At 42.1% G+C, this 23,609-nt stretch overlaps 1 protein-coding gene across 1 annotated transcript in view; it reads right to left on the reverse strand.

Annotated features, from left to right (window-relative positions):
* Window positions 1-23,609, reverse strand: part of LOC311037842 (uncharacterized protein) — an 87,750-nt gene that overhangs the window by 62,853 nt on the left and 1,288 nt on the right. Inside the window, exons 2-3 of the mRNA XM_084047132.1 lie at window positions 6,083-7,788; window positions 5,210-5,701 (exon numbers count right to left, since the gene is read on the reverse strand). Of these exons, the coding sequence (XP_083903258.1) occupies window positions 5,210-5,701; window positions 6,083-7,264 (1,674 nt within the window). The 5' untranslated portion in view covers window positions 7,265-7,788. The remainder of the gene's footprint in view (window positions 1-5,209; window positions 5,702-6,082; window positions 7,789-23,609) is intronic.

Raw genomic sequence — 23,609 nt, forward strand, 5'->3', positions numbered from 1 at the left:
TTCCGCTCGGTAATAGGCCCCTTGACATTGTAGCCAAGCCAAAAGCCTGAGCCCTAGGATTATTGTAGCATGCATACCAACACACTAAATCATGTGTTGACATGCTAGCTGGCAGCTATAGTCTCGCCCTGGGCTTGAGCTACGTTCAAGAAGATGAAATGTCACAGAAGGATGTGAGAGGGATGAATATAGACTACATCCGTGGTTCTCAAAGTGGGGTTCCGGTGACCTCCCCAGGGATCCTTGGGGGGGGGGGGGGGGTTTCCAGGGGGTACCTTTATCCATATTTTATATACGTTGGGCTATTCAGAAATAGCAGATATACAGTACAAGCTCGCAGCGCGTCACTTCGTGCCGCACTGCGAGCTTGTGCATCTGCTATTTCTGAAAAAAATCTGGAAAAAGTGCGAAATATTTATTTTTATTTCTTAACACAAATCTTCTCTTCTGGGGGTCCCTGGCACAAAACATTATCAGTTGGGGGGTCCGCGGCCAAATACATATCAATTTGGGGGTCCTTGACATGGAAAAGTTCGAGAACCACTGGCATACTGTATAAACTACATCATGTTGGACTTTTGTTCCAGACAACCTTTCAGCGTACATCGGATATCGGCAGCTTATCAAAGAGGCCAAATGACGTGTGGACGTGGAATGCACATGTGATACACATGTAGCATGTTGAGGCACTGCAGTTAGGCTTTCTTCGGCCTTCTACGGGAGAAATGGAACAGAAATATGTACTGTATAAACTAGCAGTGGTTCTCAAACCTTTTTTGTCAAGGAACCCCAAATTGATATGTATTTGGCCCGCATACCCCCATCTGAAAAGGCTTTGTGCCAGGGACGTCCAGAAGAGAAGATTTGTGTTAAAAGAATCCCAAATTATTCAAAAATGTTCAAACATTTTCTGAAATGTTCAAAAATAGCAGATGTACAAGCTCGCAGCGCAGCACGAAGGGACGCGTTGTGAGCTTGTAGATCTGCTATTTCATATAAATGTTGACTATTCAAAGGACCCCTGGGGGTCCCCGGACCCCACTTTGAGAACCAAATGGGTATTGATTACATGCACATTAAAACTGCAATCCATAGGTTTACGTCATTCCCGATGGAGAGAGTAATTATTTGCAACGATGTCAAAACTACAATAAAGATGGCGGCGAAGCTAGTGTCCAATCCAGTCAGCTTCAAATAACTTTATCGACATTGTCAACCAGAAGGACATGCCCCGATACCAGGGTCTACATTTCTCAATGGAATTGTCGGTAGACAACCTCCAACCCGTGCAGATGTGCAATATATACTGTATTAGCATGCGCCACCATACAGATTAAAAGGATGTTTTATTCATTATATATAAATATAAGTCCCGAAGTGTAGCTTTAATGATCCAATATGAAACTGGCAAAGCTAAGACAACACTCCAGCTGTCATCTTTGAAATAACGCTAAAGAAAGATAATACTACATCAAGATGTAATGTAAGACATTCTGTTCAGTTATGGGCACAACCCAAACAAAAACAGACCTTGAAAAAAACTGAAAATGTTGTGCCTGCCCTGATAGTGACGTAGTGGCTGCAGACGGAATGTCACTGTGCAACATCATTCTTTGAGTAAACAAAAATAAAACCATATATACCTGGGGTTGGGAGGTATGCATGTAAAGACATGCAGTCTTTATATGTGCAAGCATGTAAAGACTTTAAATCAAGCTCATAAAAGTAGAATGAAACTGCACCGTGACTAGAAGTTGTTGACACAATTGCCAATCATGTATTGCCTCAAAATATTACCTCTGCAGCCTTTCCCTGCAGTGCACATGCCTTCCATTGGTCACATCCAGATTAAAGACATGTGCATTCTCTTAACCAATTAAGCCCTAAACACAGCAAAAAATGCTAATCTACAAGCTCACAAGCTCGCCGCAATGCAACACGTTGTGAGATTGCAGATCAGCTTTTTTCTAAAATATAATTTTTTGTTGGCATAATTATGGAAATACTTTAGAAGATTTTCGCCTACATTGACATGCCCAAAACAGGTTTTAAAGTGGTTAATGTGCATGTGTTGGACAATGTTAAAAGTCTTATTATGTCTCTGAGCCGAGTTTGACCAGTTTTAAAAAACACCCCATAGTGAGACAGGCCCCGAGGCAAAAGTGTGTCAGAATACCAATGGGGCAGGTTCTAAACCTGTCAGTGCCTCACCAGGGCTTAGAAAACACATACCAAACAGCAGCCAACACACCCTCCATTTAAACAACATGCACGCTGCTCATCAGCGTCACATGTCAAAAGGCAGACTTGGGTTGCCGTCGGGTGGAAACCTTGTATGTCCAAAGAATGTTCCTTTTTTATTATTATTTTCAAAACATTTGAAAATAGTGAAAATAGCCGATCTACAAGCTCACAACGCTTCGCTTGATGCGAAGTGACACATTGTCATACGTGGTGAGATACGAGGTTTCTGCCCATTCATTATGTCATTATGCAGCCACATTACTGTCTGAGAGAGCTATGATTGTCTTTGACGTGTCATTGTTAATGATACCCGTGTTTTGACGCAATTAACCTGTCATGTTTTTCAATGTACATGTACAAACAACATATTATGTATTTTATGTGTGTGTGCATTGTGTGTGTGTGTGTGTGTGTGTGTGTGTGTGTGTGTGTGTGTGTGTGTGTGTGTGTGTGTGTGTGTGTGTGTGTGTGTGTGTGTGTATATATTCAATTGAAGTACTCAAGCCCACTCAGTATAGACCATGGAAACCATGATCTATACTGAGTGGAACAGAACACCTAAAATGTGTTCCAATTCCTGGTGTCTATACTGTATCTCTTTCCTCTACCCGTAGAGACTGTGCACTGTTGAATAACACTGACCGACCACTGACACTTCGCATTAACTTGGATTTGAGCGCCTTATCACTGGCCACTTGGTTTTTATGTTCGCAGATCACGTGCTAATCTCTGCCCCCTTGCATTACTGACACTGTACATACTGTACATGTTATATAAGCCCCACATCTTGTAACCATATACCTATAGATTGAATATTATGTTTTACTGTTGATAGAGTGTCTATACCTCATTTACACACTGTAGATTTGACTGTAGTGTACATATTTATCCATACCACTACCACGATAATCTGTTCACTCACCTTTTACCACATTTATACCTGTTAACCACTTGAGTGTCCCTATTCAGGGCATGTCATAATAGGCAAACACTTTATAGGCAAACATTTGGTCAAAATAACCAATCTACAAGTTTGAGCTTGTAGATCGGCAGATTTGATGTAGAGGAAGAAAATGAGGGGGAAAGCAAAGAAGCAGGTCCGCACACAGTAGCTTCCTTTAAGTAACTTCATTCAAGTATAGAATGAGGGTGCTGGGGGACCTCAGTTAACGATGTACAGTATACTGTAAGGTTTAAATGATTAAAGGTCAAATGGGAAATAACTAATCATACATTTATGCAAATCCCGGTCAGTCCAAGTGCAGATGGCCAGACCAGACCATAAATCTCCTTTTGGTATTTTGTACGTTACTCCTTTCTTATTTACTTTACTCTTGAAACGTAAGCCAAGTCCACCAGGGTCCCCACACATTTTTAGCAATGAATTTCCAAAACTTTTCCAAAACTTTTCCAGAATATTTAGCCCAATTTCCAGGCCTATATAACAATCATTCAGCGCAATAATGTGTCTCTTACTCCTATGTACAATGCCCAAAGATAGGCAGTGTAGCAAAATAAATAAATAAAAAACAATAAAAAGTGTTTGGGGGTGGGGCACAGCCGCGAAACCTCGCTCAAATAGAGCCTGCGAGCGAAAATAGGAGGGGTGGACGACGTCGTTGCATGGTTCGCGGTAGGTCAGGACGGTCTCATTCAAAAACATGTATTATAATGAGATTTCATCGCCCGCTCGCGTCGCGTCACGTCGCATCGCTGGCAGTGCGGATGGGGTGTTACACAGCCTGTTCGGCGAAAAACTACTTATGTTACATATTTCGTGTAATGTTATACATGTTTATGAAAAGGTTTTGTATTAAAAAAAAATCGATAGCCAAAAACAATGCAGAGCCAAATATTTTTCCAGGACCCTTGATAAATTCCAGGACCTTTGATGAAGTTTGATCAATTCCAAACCTTTTCCAGTACTGGATTATTTCTTTTTTAATTTCAAAATATTTCCAGGAATTTCATGACCGTGGGGACCCTGGTCCACACCAATGATTTGCAACTTGCAACCACCTTGCAACAGAATACCAAAACTGTGCTGACCTGCAACGGGTCATTTCAGACCGCTGCAACTGGTTGCACGTGGCAAATGTCTGCGTTCCATTTGGTGTGGACTGGGCCATAGAGTAGATGTATATTTCTACTCATATCAGTAGTATCTGTCCTGCGGTGCTGCTATGACAACTGAATTTCCCCCAGCAGGATCAAAAAGGTCTAGATATCTAAAAGGTCCATATCTTCTATTTAGCAGAAGAACAATATCATATTAAGTGGTCATGGGATAAGAGTCTTAGAAGAACTACACTACAAAACTATAAAGTACAGAGAATAACAAGTAAGCAACAAAACTATAGTATAGCATCCAGCTTAATGGACAACTAGAAGGAATTGCAAATGCGAGGATACTGGCTCACTCAATGGTTAAAGGTTAAACACCTAATGTAATGAAGCACTCCACTTCTACAAGGAGGCCAGGTTGGAGTGATGTGCTTTTGGACGTGGGTCTGTACTTTGCCCCGTCCTTTTGTCCCGGCCTCTAAACCAAACCTCTTTGCCGCAAATAGCCAATTAACACGTTGCGTTGTGGGCTTGTAGATCGATTATTTTCGCCAAGTGTTTGCCTATGTTCCCAGACTGTTCGCCTATTATGACATGCTCACAAAAGGGACGTTATGGTGCATGTGGTAATTAATGTTAGTGGGACACAAACCGGAGCTGTCAAGTTACAGAATCAACATGCTCTGGGTCACCTATATAAGATGTTTGATGTTTAAAGACCCAAATCATCACTGATAACAACAGACTAGATTAGATCACATGTAGCCTACATCTTTAAGCGGACTAATTCTCTGGTACAACCTTGACACATGTACAATACATGACATTCATCGGATACGTCAAGATGTGACCTAAGGCTTAAGGCAAGTTAGAGCTCAGTTTTCGTTCTACACACACTTACTGTGCCACGGTTCTTTGGTTTCTCCACAGATGCCTCTCGCTGAGGGTCCTGTCTTGAATGCCCCGGCCTGGTCGTCTCTTGTGTAATTTCCTCTGTAGAACCTTCAACAGGATCTTTTGTAACGTCTCCCGTGGCGGCACCATCCTCTTCTTCTACTCCATTTAGGACGGGCATCTCTTGGACAGCCTTGCTGGGAGACTTTAAGGGTCCTTCCACGGTCACTTCTGACCCCAAAGAGCTGGAGGAGCCAGAGAGGGCCCCGTGAACAATCATAGTCTCCCCCCTCTTCTCTGATTGGGCGGGGCGTTTGGAGTCTGCGTTTTGGTTGGGTTTGAGGTTGCGGAGGTCAGCGCCTCGGCCTCGGACAGGTTTCAGGATCGCCACCATTTTGATCCGTCCTGCTGAAAGTCTTTGCCTTTTGACCCCGTCGGCAGCATTCACTTCCTCCTTCTTGGGAACCGCCCTCTTCTCATTGGCTGGAACGGATTTGTTCTGTGGAGCACAACAAAATGGGGTAGAACAGAGCAAAACCAATATCATCGCTGTCAGGTAGAAAGCCATATCTCCATATTTTATGAAACATAAGAAAAAAAAATCAAAGTTTTTGAAAGATTTTCATCTATAATGACATGCCTAAAACAAGGCTGCCAGGTTTAAAGTAATTAAGTCTGTCTGTGGGTTTTATAAATATTGAACCAAAGAAAAGTATTACGTAAAAGCTTGTGACAAAATAATAACTACTGTACATTAGAACACAAGGTTATTTTTTCCACTTCTTGAAAAGTAAAAGGTTTTCCCCCAGACAGCGACGATAAGCAACAGTTATTTAATACATTAAGGACATATAATCTCCACACAGGGTCAGTTGGATACCTGATGGGTCGTTTTAGCTGTGGCGGGGATGGGCCTTGATGCAACTTTAGCTTTGACATTCTTCAGGTCTGGTTTGGGAGCTCTCTTTGCCTCCGGCTTGGCTGGTTTGCTTGAGGCAGGGGCAGTCTTGGTAGCTGAGTTAGTGGTGCTGGGCTTGGATTTCACAGCTCTCGTTAACGAATTAGACTTGGGGAGGGCGACGTCCACCTCTTCCTGAGAAAGCGTTGATTTCAACTGTAATTCCTTCTCGGTGATGGAGGGTGTTTCACTAAGGACCTCAGAAGCAAGAGGTTCATGGTGTGCAATGTTATCATTATCATCAGCCACTCTGTCTGGCGACTGGCCATCAGTGAGAAGTTCCGATGGGCAGACCACCTGATCTGACCCGGGACCCGCCATTTCTTCACAGGGAATAGTCCCCTCTCTCTGGAGGTCCCCGGTGTTGGAGCCTCCACCCTCTGACACCACACATGGAGCACCAAGCGAGTCCAGGGTGGGGGTCACTACGTTGGTCATTGAGGAGATGGTGGCCGTGCTGGCTCTCCTCAGGGCCATGTCAGAGCTCACCGACAGAAACAGGTCTTCATCATCATCGTCGTCATCATCCATAACAGGGACTTCAGTTGCATCCGAATCTGGAGAGGAGGAGCGTTGCCTTCCCCTGATACTGCTACTGCTGCTGAGGTCATCGTTATTGCGGACGCCGTTTGTCGTCAGCGTCAGGTTGTCGTTCCAGGTGTCTTCGCAGTGGTTGCCGCCGTCGGCGTCTACATAGATCGAAACGGAGTTGTCGTTGGATTCAGACTTCCCCGTCACAGTTTGGACACTTTCTGTCGAAGCGTCACGATTCTCCACTTTGCCGTCTTTACCCTCTCCCTCTGTTGGCCATTTTGATATGGTGACCTGGGGCGTGTGATCGGTCGAGGTCACGGTGGACTCCAACATGTCCACATCCAGCGGGCTGTCGAGGGAGCTGCCGCTGAGGCAGCTGCCGCTGAGGCTACTCAGACTCCGCAGTGAATCGGGGGATGACTCCCCAAAACAGGAGGAAGATGATGAGGAGGAAGAGGAGACGGGGAAAGCATTGCCATTCTGATCTCCAGCACTGTGAAGAGGGAGTTTCATGCCGGTCCCGCTCTTCCCCCCGATAGGGAGGCTCCCATCGGTCTGAGAAACACTCATCTCTGGGGTGTGGAGGATGCGGTGATGTTTCTGTGATAGTGTAATTGATTTATCGTAATATAAGGCACAGGTATTTATTTAAGACCAATAATCCATCGTCTATCTGTTGTTGGTTGTGGTGGACAGAGGACAATTAATAAACTTCTGTATACAAATAGGATTCCAGTTGTAGCTCTGTTTTTTGTTCTGTGATTCTCCGCAATGCAGTCAATTACTGCTACTAATAATCCATTCTTTCACACAGCACAGCCAAAGAGCAGAAGAATTCCACTGTAATATTTGGAACTCTGATGACAACTACATAATACAGGTTTTAAAGATGCCCAGGCTCTAATAGCTGAGTGTTGCTCTGTTTATTCAATCCAGGTCCACATAGATTATTGAAGATTTCCATCGAGTCACATTCGCACCACTTCAATAGTTCCAAAGTGCAGTAACTGTCCTTGCGACCTTTTACCCAGCGGGCGTTTTATCTGGCTGATGGAAGGGGTTTGCCGTTTTCAGGAATCAATTGAGGAAAACATCTGAAAACCAGAAAGAAAACTAAAATTAATAATTTAACAGTATACAGTGTCATGCATCAGCAAAAGCTATAAATAAAATTCAGTAATAGTAATATGTTTTGTTAAAAAGAGCTGGAGAGACAGGGAGAACCCTGTTACTCAACAAACTATGATTACTTCAGAATATCAGAATATAGTTATTTCACTCTTATTTTATCAAAATAATATCACTTACACCCCTTAAATTGAAGGTCTTTACACACCAGGGGCTAGCTAGACAAATAAAAATACAACAAGTATTTTGATCTAACTTTGTTTAGATCATACATACAGGTTGATGCCTGTATTCACTGTGAAAAGTTGTCACTTCATGTCATTTATGTCCAGTATAAAGTGAACAGATAACCATTCAGTTCCTAGTGAAGCTGTATACATCACTTAACAACTGTCATCCTGGCATCCCTATTTGTAGCATGTCATTAAACTGAAGGTGACATTTTTGAAAAAACTTTCCAAAATGTTTCAAATATTTTCAAAATTATTTAGATATTTTCAAAAAATTTGAAAAAAGATACAAGCTTGTTTGGTGTGGAGAAGAAAAAACAGATGTTGAAGAAGAAGAAAGAGGACAACAAGAGTGAGGGAAGATTCAGGTAGAGACTAAAGACCAATGGATGTAAAAACTGGTTCTTTGGTACAAGTGTCAGGATATGCTGCCCCCCTCAGGATAAAATGAGAAATGATCCACACTGCTGCATCACTGCGTCCGTGTGTGTGTGTGTGTGTGTGTGTGTGTGTGTGTGTGTGTGTGTGTGTGTGTGTGTGTGTGTGTGTGTGTGTGTGTGTGTGTGTGTGTGTGTGTGTGTGTGTGTGTGTGTGTGTGTGTGTGTGTGTGTGTGTGTGTGTGTGTGTGTGTGTGTGTGTGTGTGTGTGTGTGTGTGTGTGTGCGCGCGTGTGTGTTGGCTATCATACAGTACACATGGACTTGTTTTCCTGTCAAGGAAACAAGCAACAGAAAGCACATTGTAGAATGTGTAGACCAGGGCCTTTGGAACCAACAGTATGCACAAACTCATACCAGAAACATTCAAAGGTTTAATTGAACCAATAAATCAGAGCGATTTCAATGACTGACATTGCATTCTGATATGACTATGCCATCACATTGATGTCATCATGATGTCATTGCCACTAGCAAATAAAGGCTTAAACCCCCCCCCCCCCCCCGTCTTTACCACTTAAGCCCTATATACTTCATAAAAAGTCAATCTACAAGTTCTTAATGTGTCACATTGCAACAGGTTGTGAGCTTGTAGATAGAAAATACAGAATAAACACTTCACGGCTAAACTCTGGAATAAACAACAAACCACAACTTTAAAAAAAAGAAAAGAAACACAGGCTATGCCCTCCCTTCTATCCAAGGACCCTGGCAGCTCTTCCATGGTGTTGTCACCTGCATGCCCCAAGCCAAACTGAACTCCCTGTACCTGTAGCATGCCTGCCTTTTAACCAGGTGGGATAAACCAAGCACCATGAAAGTACGGTAATTTGTAGCCATTATCTCAAACAAGGCAAACCAAGGCCTATGAGTTAACCTACAATTACATAAATGCTTCTTAAACATATTGTCAATGAATACACTTCAATAAATATTTCAATAAATATTTCAGGCACCAAACACATACAAGCAAAATGCTAAATAACATTAACAAACAATCCTCCTCCTCTACAATGCTTGGCTCATTCCAATCAACAGGCTTGCCAGCACTGCAGAGGAGAGACAGGTGACCAACACATAATTTAAATTCAGTGTCAATAAATAAACACATAAACATATTTAAAACTTTCAATCATTGTGTTTTACTTTAAAATGTCATGAAGGAAATATGCAGGTTCTTATCAGTGTGACGTCGTCTGTTAAGGGGTCTATAGGGCACGGGCTTCCCCGTGACAGTAGGGATACGATAATCATTCCCTGCACGATATGCGCGTGGTCGTGGAGATACGCTAGCGCGTTTTCAATGGATGAAATGGTTAGTAGAGGGCTACGCTAGGCTACAAACTTTTTCTGCAGGTCACACTACAGCGTAACACGGTAGAACACACCACACATCACAGCTTGGGTATGGATGCGGTGTGTGTTTGTATTTGGTATGGATGTATGTGTTTATATTTGGTATCGTACTGAATGTTTATATTTGGTATGGACGCACTGTACATACAGTATGTGTTTATATTTGGTATGGATATACTGTACAGCAGCTAATTTTCATATTCAGAAATCAGTAGCCTATAGCAGTGGTTCTCAAAGTGGGATACGGGGACCCCCAGGGGTCCTTGAGGGAATTCCAGGGGGTCCCCAGCTAAATGATAGATAGTTAGGAACCAAATAGACCCTTATGGGTCCATTTGGTTCCATTTGTACACTCTCTGAGTTAAATTAACATTGATCTTACAATATAAATTGGGGTCCCAGAGATAGAAATGCCGTTAAATGGGGGTCCGTAGCCTTATGCATGTCAAACTGGGGGGTCCTTGAATTTAAAATGGTTGAGAATCACTGTTAGAGCCGTAAAGATCTTCTCTTATGGGGGTCTCTGGCATATCTTTACAAATGGGGGTCCGCGGGGCAAAAAAGTGTCAATTTGGGGGTCCTTGATCCATGAAAAAGTTTGAGAACCACTGGCCTATAGGACATGTGTGCACAGGCTGGGTAGAAACGGGAATGCAGCTTGTTTGGGCTGCACACAAATAAGACCTAACAGTTAGAAAGGATTTAGAAAGGATTTGTACAGTCAAGTCATATCAATCCTATTCTCTATCCTAGAGTCAGTTTGTGTGCTGTGTGTTTTGTTTGTAAAATATGTGATGATGTCATGTATGTCAATGCATTGTTCTATTGCACTCTGAGGATTTATGGTCTCTGCTTTTTGACCTGTATGTGCACATAAACGAGTGTGAGAGTGTGTGTGTGTTAATGTGGGTCAGGAAGAAACAGAGAAGCAGCTATATAAAGACGATGTGATCCAGGACACCGCTCCATTATCCAGTAATAACAAAGAGGACCCTGGGGCAAACGATGGACAGTGACAGAGAGACAGTGAGAGAGACAGTGAGAGAGACAGACAGTGAGAGACAGTGAGAGAGAGACAGTGAGACAGAGAGAGAATGTGCGAGAATGTGAGAGCCATGATTCTCACTCACCAATGCAACATCAAAAGTAAGTTATATTCTATACATTTTCAGGAACTTTCCGTGGTTAAAGCAATACAAGGTAGGTCCAAAAATAACGATTTTTAGCAACCTCTGCTGGTCACTACCGTCATTGCAGGTCTTTAGCAGAGTCCTGCATTAGCCAGAATTCCATTTGTTTTCACCGGAAGGCGGAAGCGTTTCAAAAAGCGTTGTTTTATACTATCTGCGGATCGTTTCTCTTAGCCAGTGGAGCTTTAGTTAGCGTGAGCTGTGTTTTCTTTTTCTGTCGTTTTTCCATCTTCAAATCCTATAAAGCCATAACAGCGTGAAATTCCTTTTTGTTACTAGAGCGGTAGTTCCGGGCCAAACAGGAAACTGGTGTGTTTCCGTTTTCCGGCCGGATCGCGTAATTTTTGCGGGAAAGACGCCCCACTCCACTTTCAATAGAAAATATTTATAATATTATATTAATTTTATAACTAAGGCTTTCGGGGGTGAAATTCGAAATTCGGAATGGGTGTTGTGAAACATTTGCCACTCACAAAAGATATACAATTCAACATTAGTTTTTTTGGAAAAGTTACCTAGTAAAACTTTAACTTTACATTTTGATTTTGGGAACACAAACCAGACTAATCTGTCAGCGCGGAAAAATAATTAGCCCTCGGCAGATTGTCTGGCCACGCGTGGCTAAAAGGATAAGTGTCTACATGACAAATCTCCTTGTATCTGATCACAGAAAGTGAGCTTACGGTACATGTTGAGCCAGGAGCACTAAAAAGTGAAACAAAAGATGCCTGCAGATAGACATATCCAACTACACACTCATCTAAGAACCCCTCACTTTTATTACCAATACTGACCTATACAACACTGATGCCAGAATGGGATGCTTCAGACCACATCACAGCACCAATCCGTTGGAAGAAACTGTTGTTCTGAAGCCTTGTCCTTCACTGCTGCTACCCACCACCACCACCATCATCATCATCAGAACACAACTACTCTCTTTTCAGAAACACCCACACCAAGTTACACAACTAACCAGCTTACACAACAGATGCACACATGTAGAGGGAGAAGATTATGGCAATCCGCCATGGAAAACAGAAATAAATCAGTGTCACATTAAATAAAGATTGAAAATTAAGCTGTTGTGGGTAAAGTGTCTTGCTCAGGGCAAGCCAAGGGTCGCAAAGGTGCCTCTCTACCCACTAGGCCGTTCCAAATTGGAAATGCTGTAAACACAGACAGTGTTGGTATGATCCTGACAGTCAATCTCATTACTCGTCCATAATGCATGAGGTAAGTCTAGGACAGCTGCCATTATCAGACACAAATTAAGTTCGTCACCTTAGACCTAACATTCAAGCAGCCTGAGAGCCTGATAAAGGCTGATAAATAGCCTGATAAATAGCTGATCTACAAGCTCACAAGCGTCGCAATGCGAGGCCTTGTGGGCTTGTAGATCAGCTATTTTCTGCACGACACCATCATACGAAAAAGTATAAATCAAGCATGACAGGTGGCCAGCAGAAATGTGATCTCCAGGCAGTCTACTGCCAGACAAAGGACAGTAGACCTGATGAACTAACCTTATCAAATATACATTAAGAACATCACATGTCACAGGAAACCAAAGCCATTCTCTTCCCGGCTGTCTTGTGTCTCTCTCTGGGAGTACGGTGCTATGTGGTTTGGGCAGTCAACCATCCTGAGTCATCGACCTTATGAAACATGCATTAGGCCCCTCAATTCAGCTCCAGGCAGGCAGGACGACAGTCAAGTATATTGCTTGTCTGTACACTAAAGCCTGACCGACATATCGATTTGTCTGATATATCGGCCATTATTTAACTTTATTTATGCAGCTAGCGATGGTTAACCACTTTGAACCTGGTGTCACTATTTTGGGCATGTCATTGTACTGTAGGCTTTTTCCAAAAAGAGCAGATCTACAAGCTCACAACATGTCATATCACGATGCATTGTGAACTTGTAGATCTGCTTTTTTATTAGGGCTTAAGTGGTTAAATGAAATGAAGGATTTGTTTTATCACAATATGTCGGTCAAAACTTCAGTAATGGGTGGTCTACAGTAGGACTCTCCAAAATCGGGATTGGACCTAAAAATCTGTCATCAGTCGTACAATAAGATCCAGAATGTAAAATTTAACCTGTCAGGCATACTGTATAGACTAGAGCATGACTTTGGTGCTGAGAGGCTGTTTGAATAACAGATGACTGGACTCACTATCCTTAAACTTTATAAAACATGCATTACTTTGTCTCCAACCCACTTCCTGAACTTGACCAAAAATGACTTCAGATACAGGCTCGTTCCAAGTGGAAGTGCATGCTTTGAATCAAAATTTAGATTAGCATGCAGCGCAGGGTTTCCAAAACAGGTTACTTTACTACATGGAAAGACAACTGAAGCCGTTAGATAATAGGACATCTGTTGAAATGAATACAGATGGTTGTCTGAGATAGGTTGGCAGGTGTTTTACTGTCACGTGGTCAAACAATCAAACAATGTGGTGAATACCTTGCAGGCTATTTACCGTCTAGGTACTAGTCTAGGATATATCACAGTCAGACACATTGCCCTCTGGCACGTACTGGGCACTTCAGACTAAACATGATGAGGCATTATACCTCACAGTCAAAATTTTCTGTCATCATTCAATGAGGTCATGTTCTAAAAAGAGTGCAGTCTCTTTACAGTAAACTCTATTTTGACATGAGAGGCTGAGACAAACATGACTCAGGAGGGAAATATATGCAGTTCTGATTCCTCATTAGCAAACCGTCTTCCCAGATCCTTACGCTGACCTTAACTACACTAAACCCATACCTACACAACATAACTATGATCCAATGACATTAATCATGTACCTAATCTCAACCATCTGTAATATACAGTAATGCTTTAACACAACAATTCTATCGTTATACTTGAAATGTTGGCTCTACTCACCATTATGCTGTACATGAGCTACAGTACTTAAGAAAATATATACATCTTTGTATTCAATGGGTGAATCTCCCTTTGAAGTCATGAGCTCTATGTAGTAATGTCAAGCAAACTCCAAAGATATAGCGCTTCTTTACATGAGTGGGGGGAGAGAGGGGGAGATATTGAAAGGAAGGAAGAGAGGGAGAGAGATAGGGTGGTGAGAAAAAGATGTTGGAAGGAAGGGACAGAGGGGGAGACAGAGATAGGGTGCTGAGGGACAGAGGGGGAGACAGATAGGATGGTATGGGAGAGAGGGAGAGAGAGAGAGCGAGGGAGAGACACATTAGGGAGGTAAGTGAGAGCGAGGGAGGGGGGGGGGGGGGGGGGACAGATATAGATGGATCTAGACTGCAGTTGGGTTGAGGGAACAGGTCGTGGAGTTTGACACGAGGCCTCGAGAACAGAACTGACTTTTTCTGGCCGAGTTGCCCTTCACTTCATTAAATTTCTCATCCGCTGTTATAATCTGTCCCAGATAGGGCCCCAGTGGTATGAGTGCACGTCTCAGTGTGTGTGTGTGTGTGTGTGTGTGTGTGTGTGTGTGTGTGTGTGTGTGTGTGTGTGTGTGTGTGTGTGCACGTGTGTTAGCATGCGTGAGTGAGGAGTGAACATGGCTAATCCAAACACCCGCTGAGTATTGTTGGGTGGGGGGGGGGGGGGGGGGGCTATGCATTAAGACACGCTTGTCGAGCAGGATAAGGACAGAGATGGAGAGAAACGTGGGCTGGAGAGAAGGGGAGAGAGAGAGAGAGCGGAGAGAGGCAGGAACTTCTGAACAAGTGAGACTACACAGTGGACTAGAGTGTTTAGTGTTCATTTATCCATTTGTACAGTAACTCCTGTGTGTACAAATGTAAAAAAGTGGCCCGTAAGGTTACATTTTTTTAATATCTTTGTACACTCTGTTCATCACTTAGGATTTTTCAGTATGTGAAATAAAAGTAAACTGCACTTTATGCACAGTAAAATACAATGTTAAATTTAACATTTCATTCACAAACAATAATAAAAGCACTCATGCTTATTCTGGATAAACGAAAAAGAGAAGCCTATGGCCCGTGTCTCTTGTCTTTATGTGTCACTTGGATTGAACATCCTTCACTTCAAGATGAATGGAGGAGGTGGTCCAAGTTATAGGAGGACCGCAAAGCATTATAAGCTGCAGGACAGAAATATGTGCATTGTGCACACATCCACTGTAAGTGCCCCATTATCTGTGCGACTCGAAATACAATTTGTCGCTGTCGGTGGAAACCTCTTTCAATGTCCAGAAAAAGTGAAGATAGCAGATCTACAAGATCACAATGCGACTCATTGTGAGCTTGTAGATCGGCTATTTTCACTACTTTTGCTTGACACTCTTGTATAGAGACACTCTCCAGTAGAGCATTAAACAATGAAAAAACATAGAAAGTTGGCGTTTCTGCCTGACAATGATGTTTTAAAAGGTGACTTTAAGGTTCTATGGGCATTTTAGGTACTATGGGCAAGTAAGCTGCTGTATCCCCAAATATTTCTTCTTTAAAGATACAATATAACCTGATTGACAAAAAAACGTTCAGCCTGCACTATAGTCTCTCTGGTCAAACATACAGGTGCAACGGTCATTTCCTGCTTGGTGAAATCTTCCTCTGCCAACAAGCATCTATCTGGGTCATCAGTGAAGCAAAGTCATTCTCTTTCCTACAATACATGACAACTGCACCACGTCTTCAGCTAGACACTTAACGGTGAAGATATGCAGAGCAGTAAAGATCACACCAGCATTATTGGCAGAATACATTTCTCAATGGAAGAGTAAGGAGAGACCACCTCCAAGAGTTTTGATAATGTTTGCCTCTAATGACATAAGGATGCCAGGTTGAACGTGATTAAAGTCTTGTAGAGTGTTTTTCTACATCGTTTCAACATGAATGGCAGTGAGTGACATTTCAAAATGTACGTGGAGATCTACTAACATACTGTACACACTGCATACACTTATGTATAACATTTATTGTCGAAAGGGACAATCTCTGCTAACGGCTAGAACCCACAGTTAGACTGTATGGTCCTTGAAACGAGTGAACTCCAAGATGTTACGCAACCACGATGGCGTCGTGTCCACATAACGCCTCCAAGGGTTGCGTTTGTTTTCATCCAGAGAGAAGCCCTGTCGGGTGGAGGCTGTGGAACCCTGTGTGCTGTACTGCAGCTCTCATCAGAGCAATGCAAAATGATCTACAATCTGGCAGGCTGCAGGGCTGACTCCTCGTTACCAACAAGCCAACCCAGTGAACCCACAAGGCTTGGCTGTTGGCCACAGCAACAGTGTCCACGGATTCAGCAAACTCATTGTTATTACCGTTACATAACAATATAGGAGACGATGATGGAATGGAAATCAATGACGTGAGAGCGAGTCCACAGGGACCGAGATCTCTGGATGTAACATCTGAAACTGATCCCCTACTTCCCTTTTCTTTTCTTTTTTTCAACTCAGGTCTTTCTCGTAATACTTCTTTTCCTTCCCCTCTCATCCTTTTTTTCATACAGTCTCAACAGGCGCCAAGCCTATCCTCTTACAACTCTCTCTCGCTCTCTCTGTGATCAGTGGTGCTCTCTTCGCCTCAGTGACCTGGCAAGGCTCAGGCAGTGGTTTCTTTTCAACCTTTTTCAAGTCCACATCCCTCCACCCATCTAATCCCATCAATAGCACTTGAATACTGGGTCTCTGTAGTGTAAATGCTTGAATAAGACACACTGATCACTCTACATGCACAAACTCCACCATAAAACATATTTGTTTTACCATCGTTTGTTAACCATTAAAGCCCTGTATACCTGTACTTTGTCATATGATGAATAGCAAAAAATAGCTCACATGTTGTGAGCTTATAATAGTCTATATTTGATATATTTTTCAAAAATATGTATTTTTCTGTTTTTGACATATTTGTAACATTTAGGCTATAATGACATGCCCAAATAGGGAGGTGAGGTGAGAAAAAGTGGTTTATATGTTCACTGCATTGCCTGGGCTAGTTTGTATATTACCAACCTGCTCATCAGGAGCAGTTGGGTTTCAGTGTTTTTGCTCAAGGGTACGACGGCAGAAAGCCAGGAGGTGCTGGGGATCGAACCGGGAACCGCAGCTGCTTCATCTCTCAGGAGCTGCGACGAGCTGCGACTCCAAATAACCCACTGTACATTTGTGCAAGGTGACTTAGCAATAAAGAGCTGGTTTGAAATGATAACTTTGGCTCAGGACCAACGCTGAATCACAGGATCTAAAATGAAAGCCCCTGATTATTCTGGAATTTATGCTTACACAGCGAAATCCTGAGTGTTAATGTAACTCAGAAAGGGCCACTTCTTACATTCTCACAGTTAAATTAACATTTAGGATTTTTGTGTCTGCCAAAGCCATTAAATGGTACTGCATACTGTAAGAAATAAGAGCTATATAATATCTCATCATCCTACGCTATTTCTTGCATTATTGTTAAAACATATAATCTTTTCCAGGTTTTAACCTTGTGGTGTCGTTATATTTTGTCTACCTGCTCTTCTATTGAGACATTTAGATTGTGTCAAAGATCATGTCTCACCTAGACACAGGATCTGACACAAGTTTTGACCTGAAGGTCAAGATTCAATTTATCCCCAAGCAGGCCGGCTCCATTAGCTCAATGGTAAAAATGTCAGCACTTGAGCAGGAAACCGGGTTCAAATCCAGGGTAGAAGAGGAAAGTTACATAGTGCTGCTTTAAATCTTCTGTGTTAATCCAACACCATTATTGTAAAAATGGAACCAAATCCTTACGAGTCACTCCATTTGGTACTTCCATTTGTACACTCTTGTTAAATTAACACAGAATTGTACTAAGTGATCTCTCTAAGCTACAATACAGTTAAGTACCACAGCTTAGTCATCCAGAGCTGGCCTGAGCCTCACTGTCTTTTTATTCCCTCTGTTATAATTAATGTAGACTTTATTTTCTCTGCACTCTCTCGCTCTCTCTCTCCGATTTCCTTCCCGTCTCTCTCACTGCTTCCTCTTCCATCTTGCTTACACAGCAAAAGGCAGAGTATTAATTTAGCTCTGAAAGTGTGACAATTCACTCTTCACTATTCAGACTTCAAACCCACCAAAAAATGTCAGCACACACAGTGACTTTATTGCAGGCGCAAGGTTGTGTGCAACTCTTCTTGCGCACAAGAAAATCAGCGTCTGTGCGTTTATGCTTGCGCGCCTGGTGGGTTTCAAGTGTAAGCGTCAACTTTCATAGTTAAATGAACATTCCAGATTTTACTTTGAGTTACAAGACAAATTCCACTGTCATCACATGAAGATTAACACCTGCCCAACTCTGTTTAACACACACACACACACACACACACACACACACACACACACACACACACACACACACACACACACACACACACACCTCTCAAGGACATACTGTAAGTATTATGAACACATAATTAAGAGCTCTAGGATTGCACTGACATTCATGCACTGTAGCTGTTCATGTTTTTTTTCCAAGTTTTATCAGCTGTTGAATTCAAGTGTTACCACGAACTCTATTAACATGCATTTGTCTGTGTGTGCATACGTGTGGTGTGAGTGGATTGTATAATTGTGTGGGTGGTGGTGTGTGCGCGTGTGTGGTAAGGCAATAATCACCCTCACACTATCTGGTGCCAGCCACAGCTGACTACACTAGAAGCCACTTAGATGCCAGGAACAGTCCAGCATTGTTTTCAGCTCATCATTATGTGCTTAAGACCTGGCTGAGACATAAATGGTCATGAGTTGATTTAAGTTTAAGCTCATACATCAACCACTTAAGCCCTATATACTGCACTTCGTTGACTGGGGTCCCCCAAGGGTCTGTACTTGGCTCCGTCCTTATTTCCATTAACGCAAATCTATTTGCCGACAATAGACAAATGTCCGCCCATTATGACATGCCCAAAATAGGGATAATAATAGACATGCTAAGGATGCTATTTTTCATTCTATACAATATGGAAAACCTTCACCTACTATGGGACAGAATATTTAGTTGGGAGAATTGTTAGACAACCATTGATGTGAATGTCTCTTCCTAAATGGCTGTTAGAAATGATTTTTGTTCAGCTCCAGTAGCTGATATAAGTATCATTGGCAGGTAACAAACTGTCAGCACGGCTGACAGCCCTGCAAGATGACTAGAGCCCGACCAATATATCTCTTTGGCTGATATATTATTATTTTTTTTTTGACGACTTCGGTATCAACGGTTGTGCAGCCAATGTATCCAGATTTTTACCCTTTTCATTTTTTCCCCACAAATAGCAGATCTACAAGCTACAAAGGATTCTCCAACATTGGGATCAGGCCCAAAAATGTGGCATTGGTTGGCTCTACTGCAAGGTGTTTCAGGAAAGCAGTGTTCATGACAGGCAGTGAACAGCATGTTCACCACCCACCCACATGAACACACACACACACACATACACACACACACACACACACACACACACACAATTATTATGTAAACACACACAAACGCACGACTTTAGTGACTTTAGGTCACTGTGCAACTCAAAGGACACAGGATTAGCGCCAACACACGGAAACATACACGTACGCAATAAAGGACTGATAAGAATTGAAAGGATCAGATACGAACTCCAGCCTTAAAGCTTCAGTCAAGAACATCATTTGTGACTCTTATCCACACCCATAGTAACAATGTTTCAAAACCACTCAATCTTTATTACACTCAAGACGTAAATTTATGTCTGGCAATAAGTGATGGATTCCACAACAGTTTTTGTATCGTCAGATATGATACGGTCTTGTGCAATGGAACTGCAATACTAATTTCAGTAATTTCATCATCTTCAACCTTATTATGCATTGGCTCAAATGTCTAAACCATCATCAGAATAGAAAGGGACTGATCAGGGTACTGTTAAATGTCTGCGTAAAACTCATGACATGAAAACATGACTTGCGGGGATCGTGTACTTTCTTTTGCACTTACAATCCAAATGTCAGTCTAGCTAGAGAACACCATGTTATAGTATTTACAGAAAACACTGACACAAAAAAGACAGGCAAGGCCAGCTCAGCAGGAGCCGGGATACCGCCAGCAGGGAACATGGTCAGGAACTGATATGTATTACTTTCATGGACGTGCCTTTCATGCAGTTTCCAGGAGATACTTTCCCCCCACTGCGATGCAAATAGCTAAGTGTTAGACAGGATATGTGGTTTTATTCTATCGAGTCAAGGTTGTTTTCTCCCCAGTATCCAGCAGCTCCTTAGCAATGCTTTCAGTGGTGTAAAGTAACTAAGTACATTTACTCAAGTACTGTACTTAAGTACAGTTGTGAGGTATTTTTTACTTTATTGGAGTATTTCCAATTTTCGGTACTTTTACTTCTACTCCACTACAAGGCAAATATTGTACTTTTACTCCACTACAATTATATGAAAACTTTAGTTACTAGTTACTTTGCAGATATAAATGATTATATTATGAAACATACATTAACCCCTTATTTTATACATAGGCTATTTGAAAATAGCCGATCTACAAGCTCACAACACATCGCATCTTGTGATCTGCTATTTTCAAACATTTTAGTACTTTTACTTTTGGTACTTTAAGTATATTTTGATGCCAATACTTTTGTACTTTTACTCAAGTACATTTTGAATTCCGGACTTTTACTTGAAACAGAGTATTTCTATATTGCAGTATTGATACTTTTACTTAAGTAAAACATTTGAGTACTTTTTCCACCACTGAATGCTTTCCAGTTATACTGAAACCTGAACACATTTCATAACCCTTCCAAAAGTCGTACTGGGTTTGAGCCATTTCTGTGGTTTTTGAGCACAGAATGTTTTGGGATTATGGATATGCATATGTTTCCGTGTTGACTTGTGTCAGACAGACTGAAAGCCGATCATGGAAATGGGGGTTTTGCACACAGCAGGGGTAACTGCACACCTGGTTCAACCACGGAGGGATTCACTCAGAAAGGGAAAAAGTACTCACATTTTTTACTTAAGTAAAAGTATCAATACTGCAATGTAAATACTTTGTTAGTAAGTAAAAGTCAGAAATTCAGAATTCACTTGAGTAAAAGTACAAAAATGTTTATGTACTTAAAGTACCAAAGTAGAAAGTACTCATTATATAGAATGTCCCATTTCACAACTTTTCAAATGTATAAAAACCTTTTGAAAATAGCAGATCTACAAGCTCACAATGCGTCGTGATGTGAGCGTTGCATCGCGGCGCATTGTGAGCTTGTAGCCCGGCTATTTTCAAATGGCCGAAATGTATATAGGGCTGATATATTTGCCTCTGAGTGGAGTAAAAGTAAAAGTACAAAAAAATGGAAATACTCCAGTAAAGTACAATTACCTCAAAATTGTACTTAAGTCCAGTACTTGGGTAAATTTACTTTACTGTTGTTACTTTAGACCAATGGTAAGGGACACCGACTAATTTAAATGTATTTAATCATGTCTTTCAGGTAAAACATTTAAGATGTGCAATTGTAATGTGTTTAGATGTTTCACTTTTGTTCAAAATAAATACAATTTTTGTCATCTGTCAATTTCAAATGACAGAAAATTCACTTAAATAGGTTGGATAACGTCAAAAGCCTCCATGTTAAGTGTTTTTCAGTATTGAAGTTTACAGTAGACGATAAAGAACTGGATGACTGTGATGTGAATAAAAGGTGTTGCTGTGTATGAATCCTCAGTTGGTGTCCCATCAGGCGTGAAGTCTGTTAACACACATCACCATGATCCATTACACACACACACACACACACACACACACACTTCAGATTCACACTTTCTCCACAGTGACAGCGTTCTATTACAAAAGTGATGTAGTGTGAGGAAAAATAATAAACGTATACTTGGGAGATATCTACTCATCCATCCATGTCTTTCTCTTTACCTCTAGCACACACACACACACACACACACACACACACACACACACACACACACACACACACACACACACACACACACACACACACACACACACACACACACACACACACACACACACACACACACACACACACACACACACACACACACACACACACACACACACGAGATGAGATAAGATGCTTGGTCATTCCCCAGTGGAGACTGAGGGTGAGTATTGAGGCGTGTGTTAGGTTGCTACAGTAGGGTGTGTTTGTGTGCACCTAAGTAAGGTGTTTTTTGAGGCAGACGTGATCACGAAGCTGCAGTGTCATTTAAAATAGTGTGTGTTTGTATGTGTGTGTATGCCTTACAAATACAGCAATTCCAACAAAGCCTATAACTACAATGCAGGGGTGATAGAAGAAAAATGCTGAGCGAGAGAGTAAGAGGGGAGCAACAAAGGGACAGAAAGAAGTCGTTAGGTTGGAGGAGCTTGATAAATGATCAGAGAGAGGGAGAGAGGGAGGGGGGGGGAGGGGGAGAGAGAGAGAGAGAGAGAGAGAGAGAGAGAGAATGAGAGAACGAGAGAGAACAAGAGAGAGAGAACAAGAGAGAGAGAATGAGAGAATGAGAGAGAACACAGAGAGAAAGAGAGAGAGATCAGAGAGAGAAGGGTATACCCTGGCAGTAGCTGGCTGGCTTCCAATCGTATCAGGTCTGGTCCAGAGGTTATACTGTACTGCAGATAAAGATATGCTGCCTGTTACATAACATCCTAGCAGCCACCCCGGTAACGTTTACTTTAATGAATCAACCCTTTATCATACCAATACTTTTCACTATTCCTATGGAGAAACAGGATCTGGCTGGCGGGACATTATCCTTAAATCGGTTTGAACATTTTAGTTGCATTTCTACGATGCAGTGCATTGTTACCGCTGATAGGAAATGAAGCACGTGAAATGAAATAACTGAATTATCAGTGGAGCATGCTAGAAGTACATGGGGGCGCACGAGCTGCTGACATGATTGAAGCACAGGCAACACTGAGATGTACTCAAGATTTGCAGCATGGGAAACGTCCCCTTGTGTCCCCAAATGATCCGTTCGCTAGAAGCTACACGGTGGACAAAACGCTTTCGATCGCAAACGATCAATGAGCTCGCTGGTCATGTAATACATCCCTCCCCACAAGATCAATGACTTACCATTCATTCTCAACCTGTACCACTAGTTCTGTGAGCGACATTTCTACAGCCTGCTATCAAACAAATGGCACACTGGAGATTCTTAGCTGTCAAAGCTCCTAAAATGCTCATATAAGGGCTGTGTAGCCACAGTACTTCTCTGTGTGATGCGGTGCTGCGCTCAACGCCGTTACGTGATCCTGTTTATGCAGGCTAAGACCCCCCCCCGCCGCCCCCCGACAGGAATGCATGGGACTGCTGCAGATCATCACTTTGTGGTTAGGTCATCATTTTATGGTATGAAATGAATCCAGGCCTTTTTAAGAAAAAGGCACCAATGGCTACGAGATCCGGTGTTTGCCGTCAGTACCCATGGTGGGATTCAATGTTTACTGTGCAACTTCACACAGATCCATTCATGTTTATGGGACTGCATACTCGAGTCACAAATCACAAGTTATGGTGACAGCTAAAGCTGGTGTTTTGGTGCCAT

Source organism: Gymnoscopelus microlampas, assembly GCF_963454915.1.
Source record: "Gymnoscopelus microlampas genome assembly, chromosome: 2".
Classification (NCBI taxonomy): domain Eukaryota; kingdom Metazoa; phylum Chordata; class Actinopteri; order Myctophiformes; family Myctophidae; genus Gymnoscopelus; species Gymnoscopelus microlampas.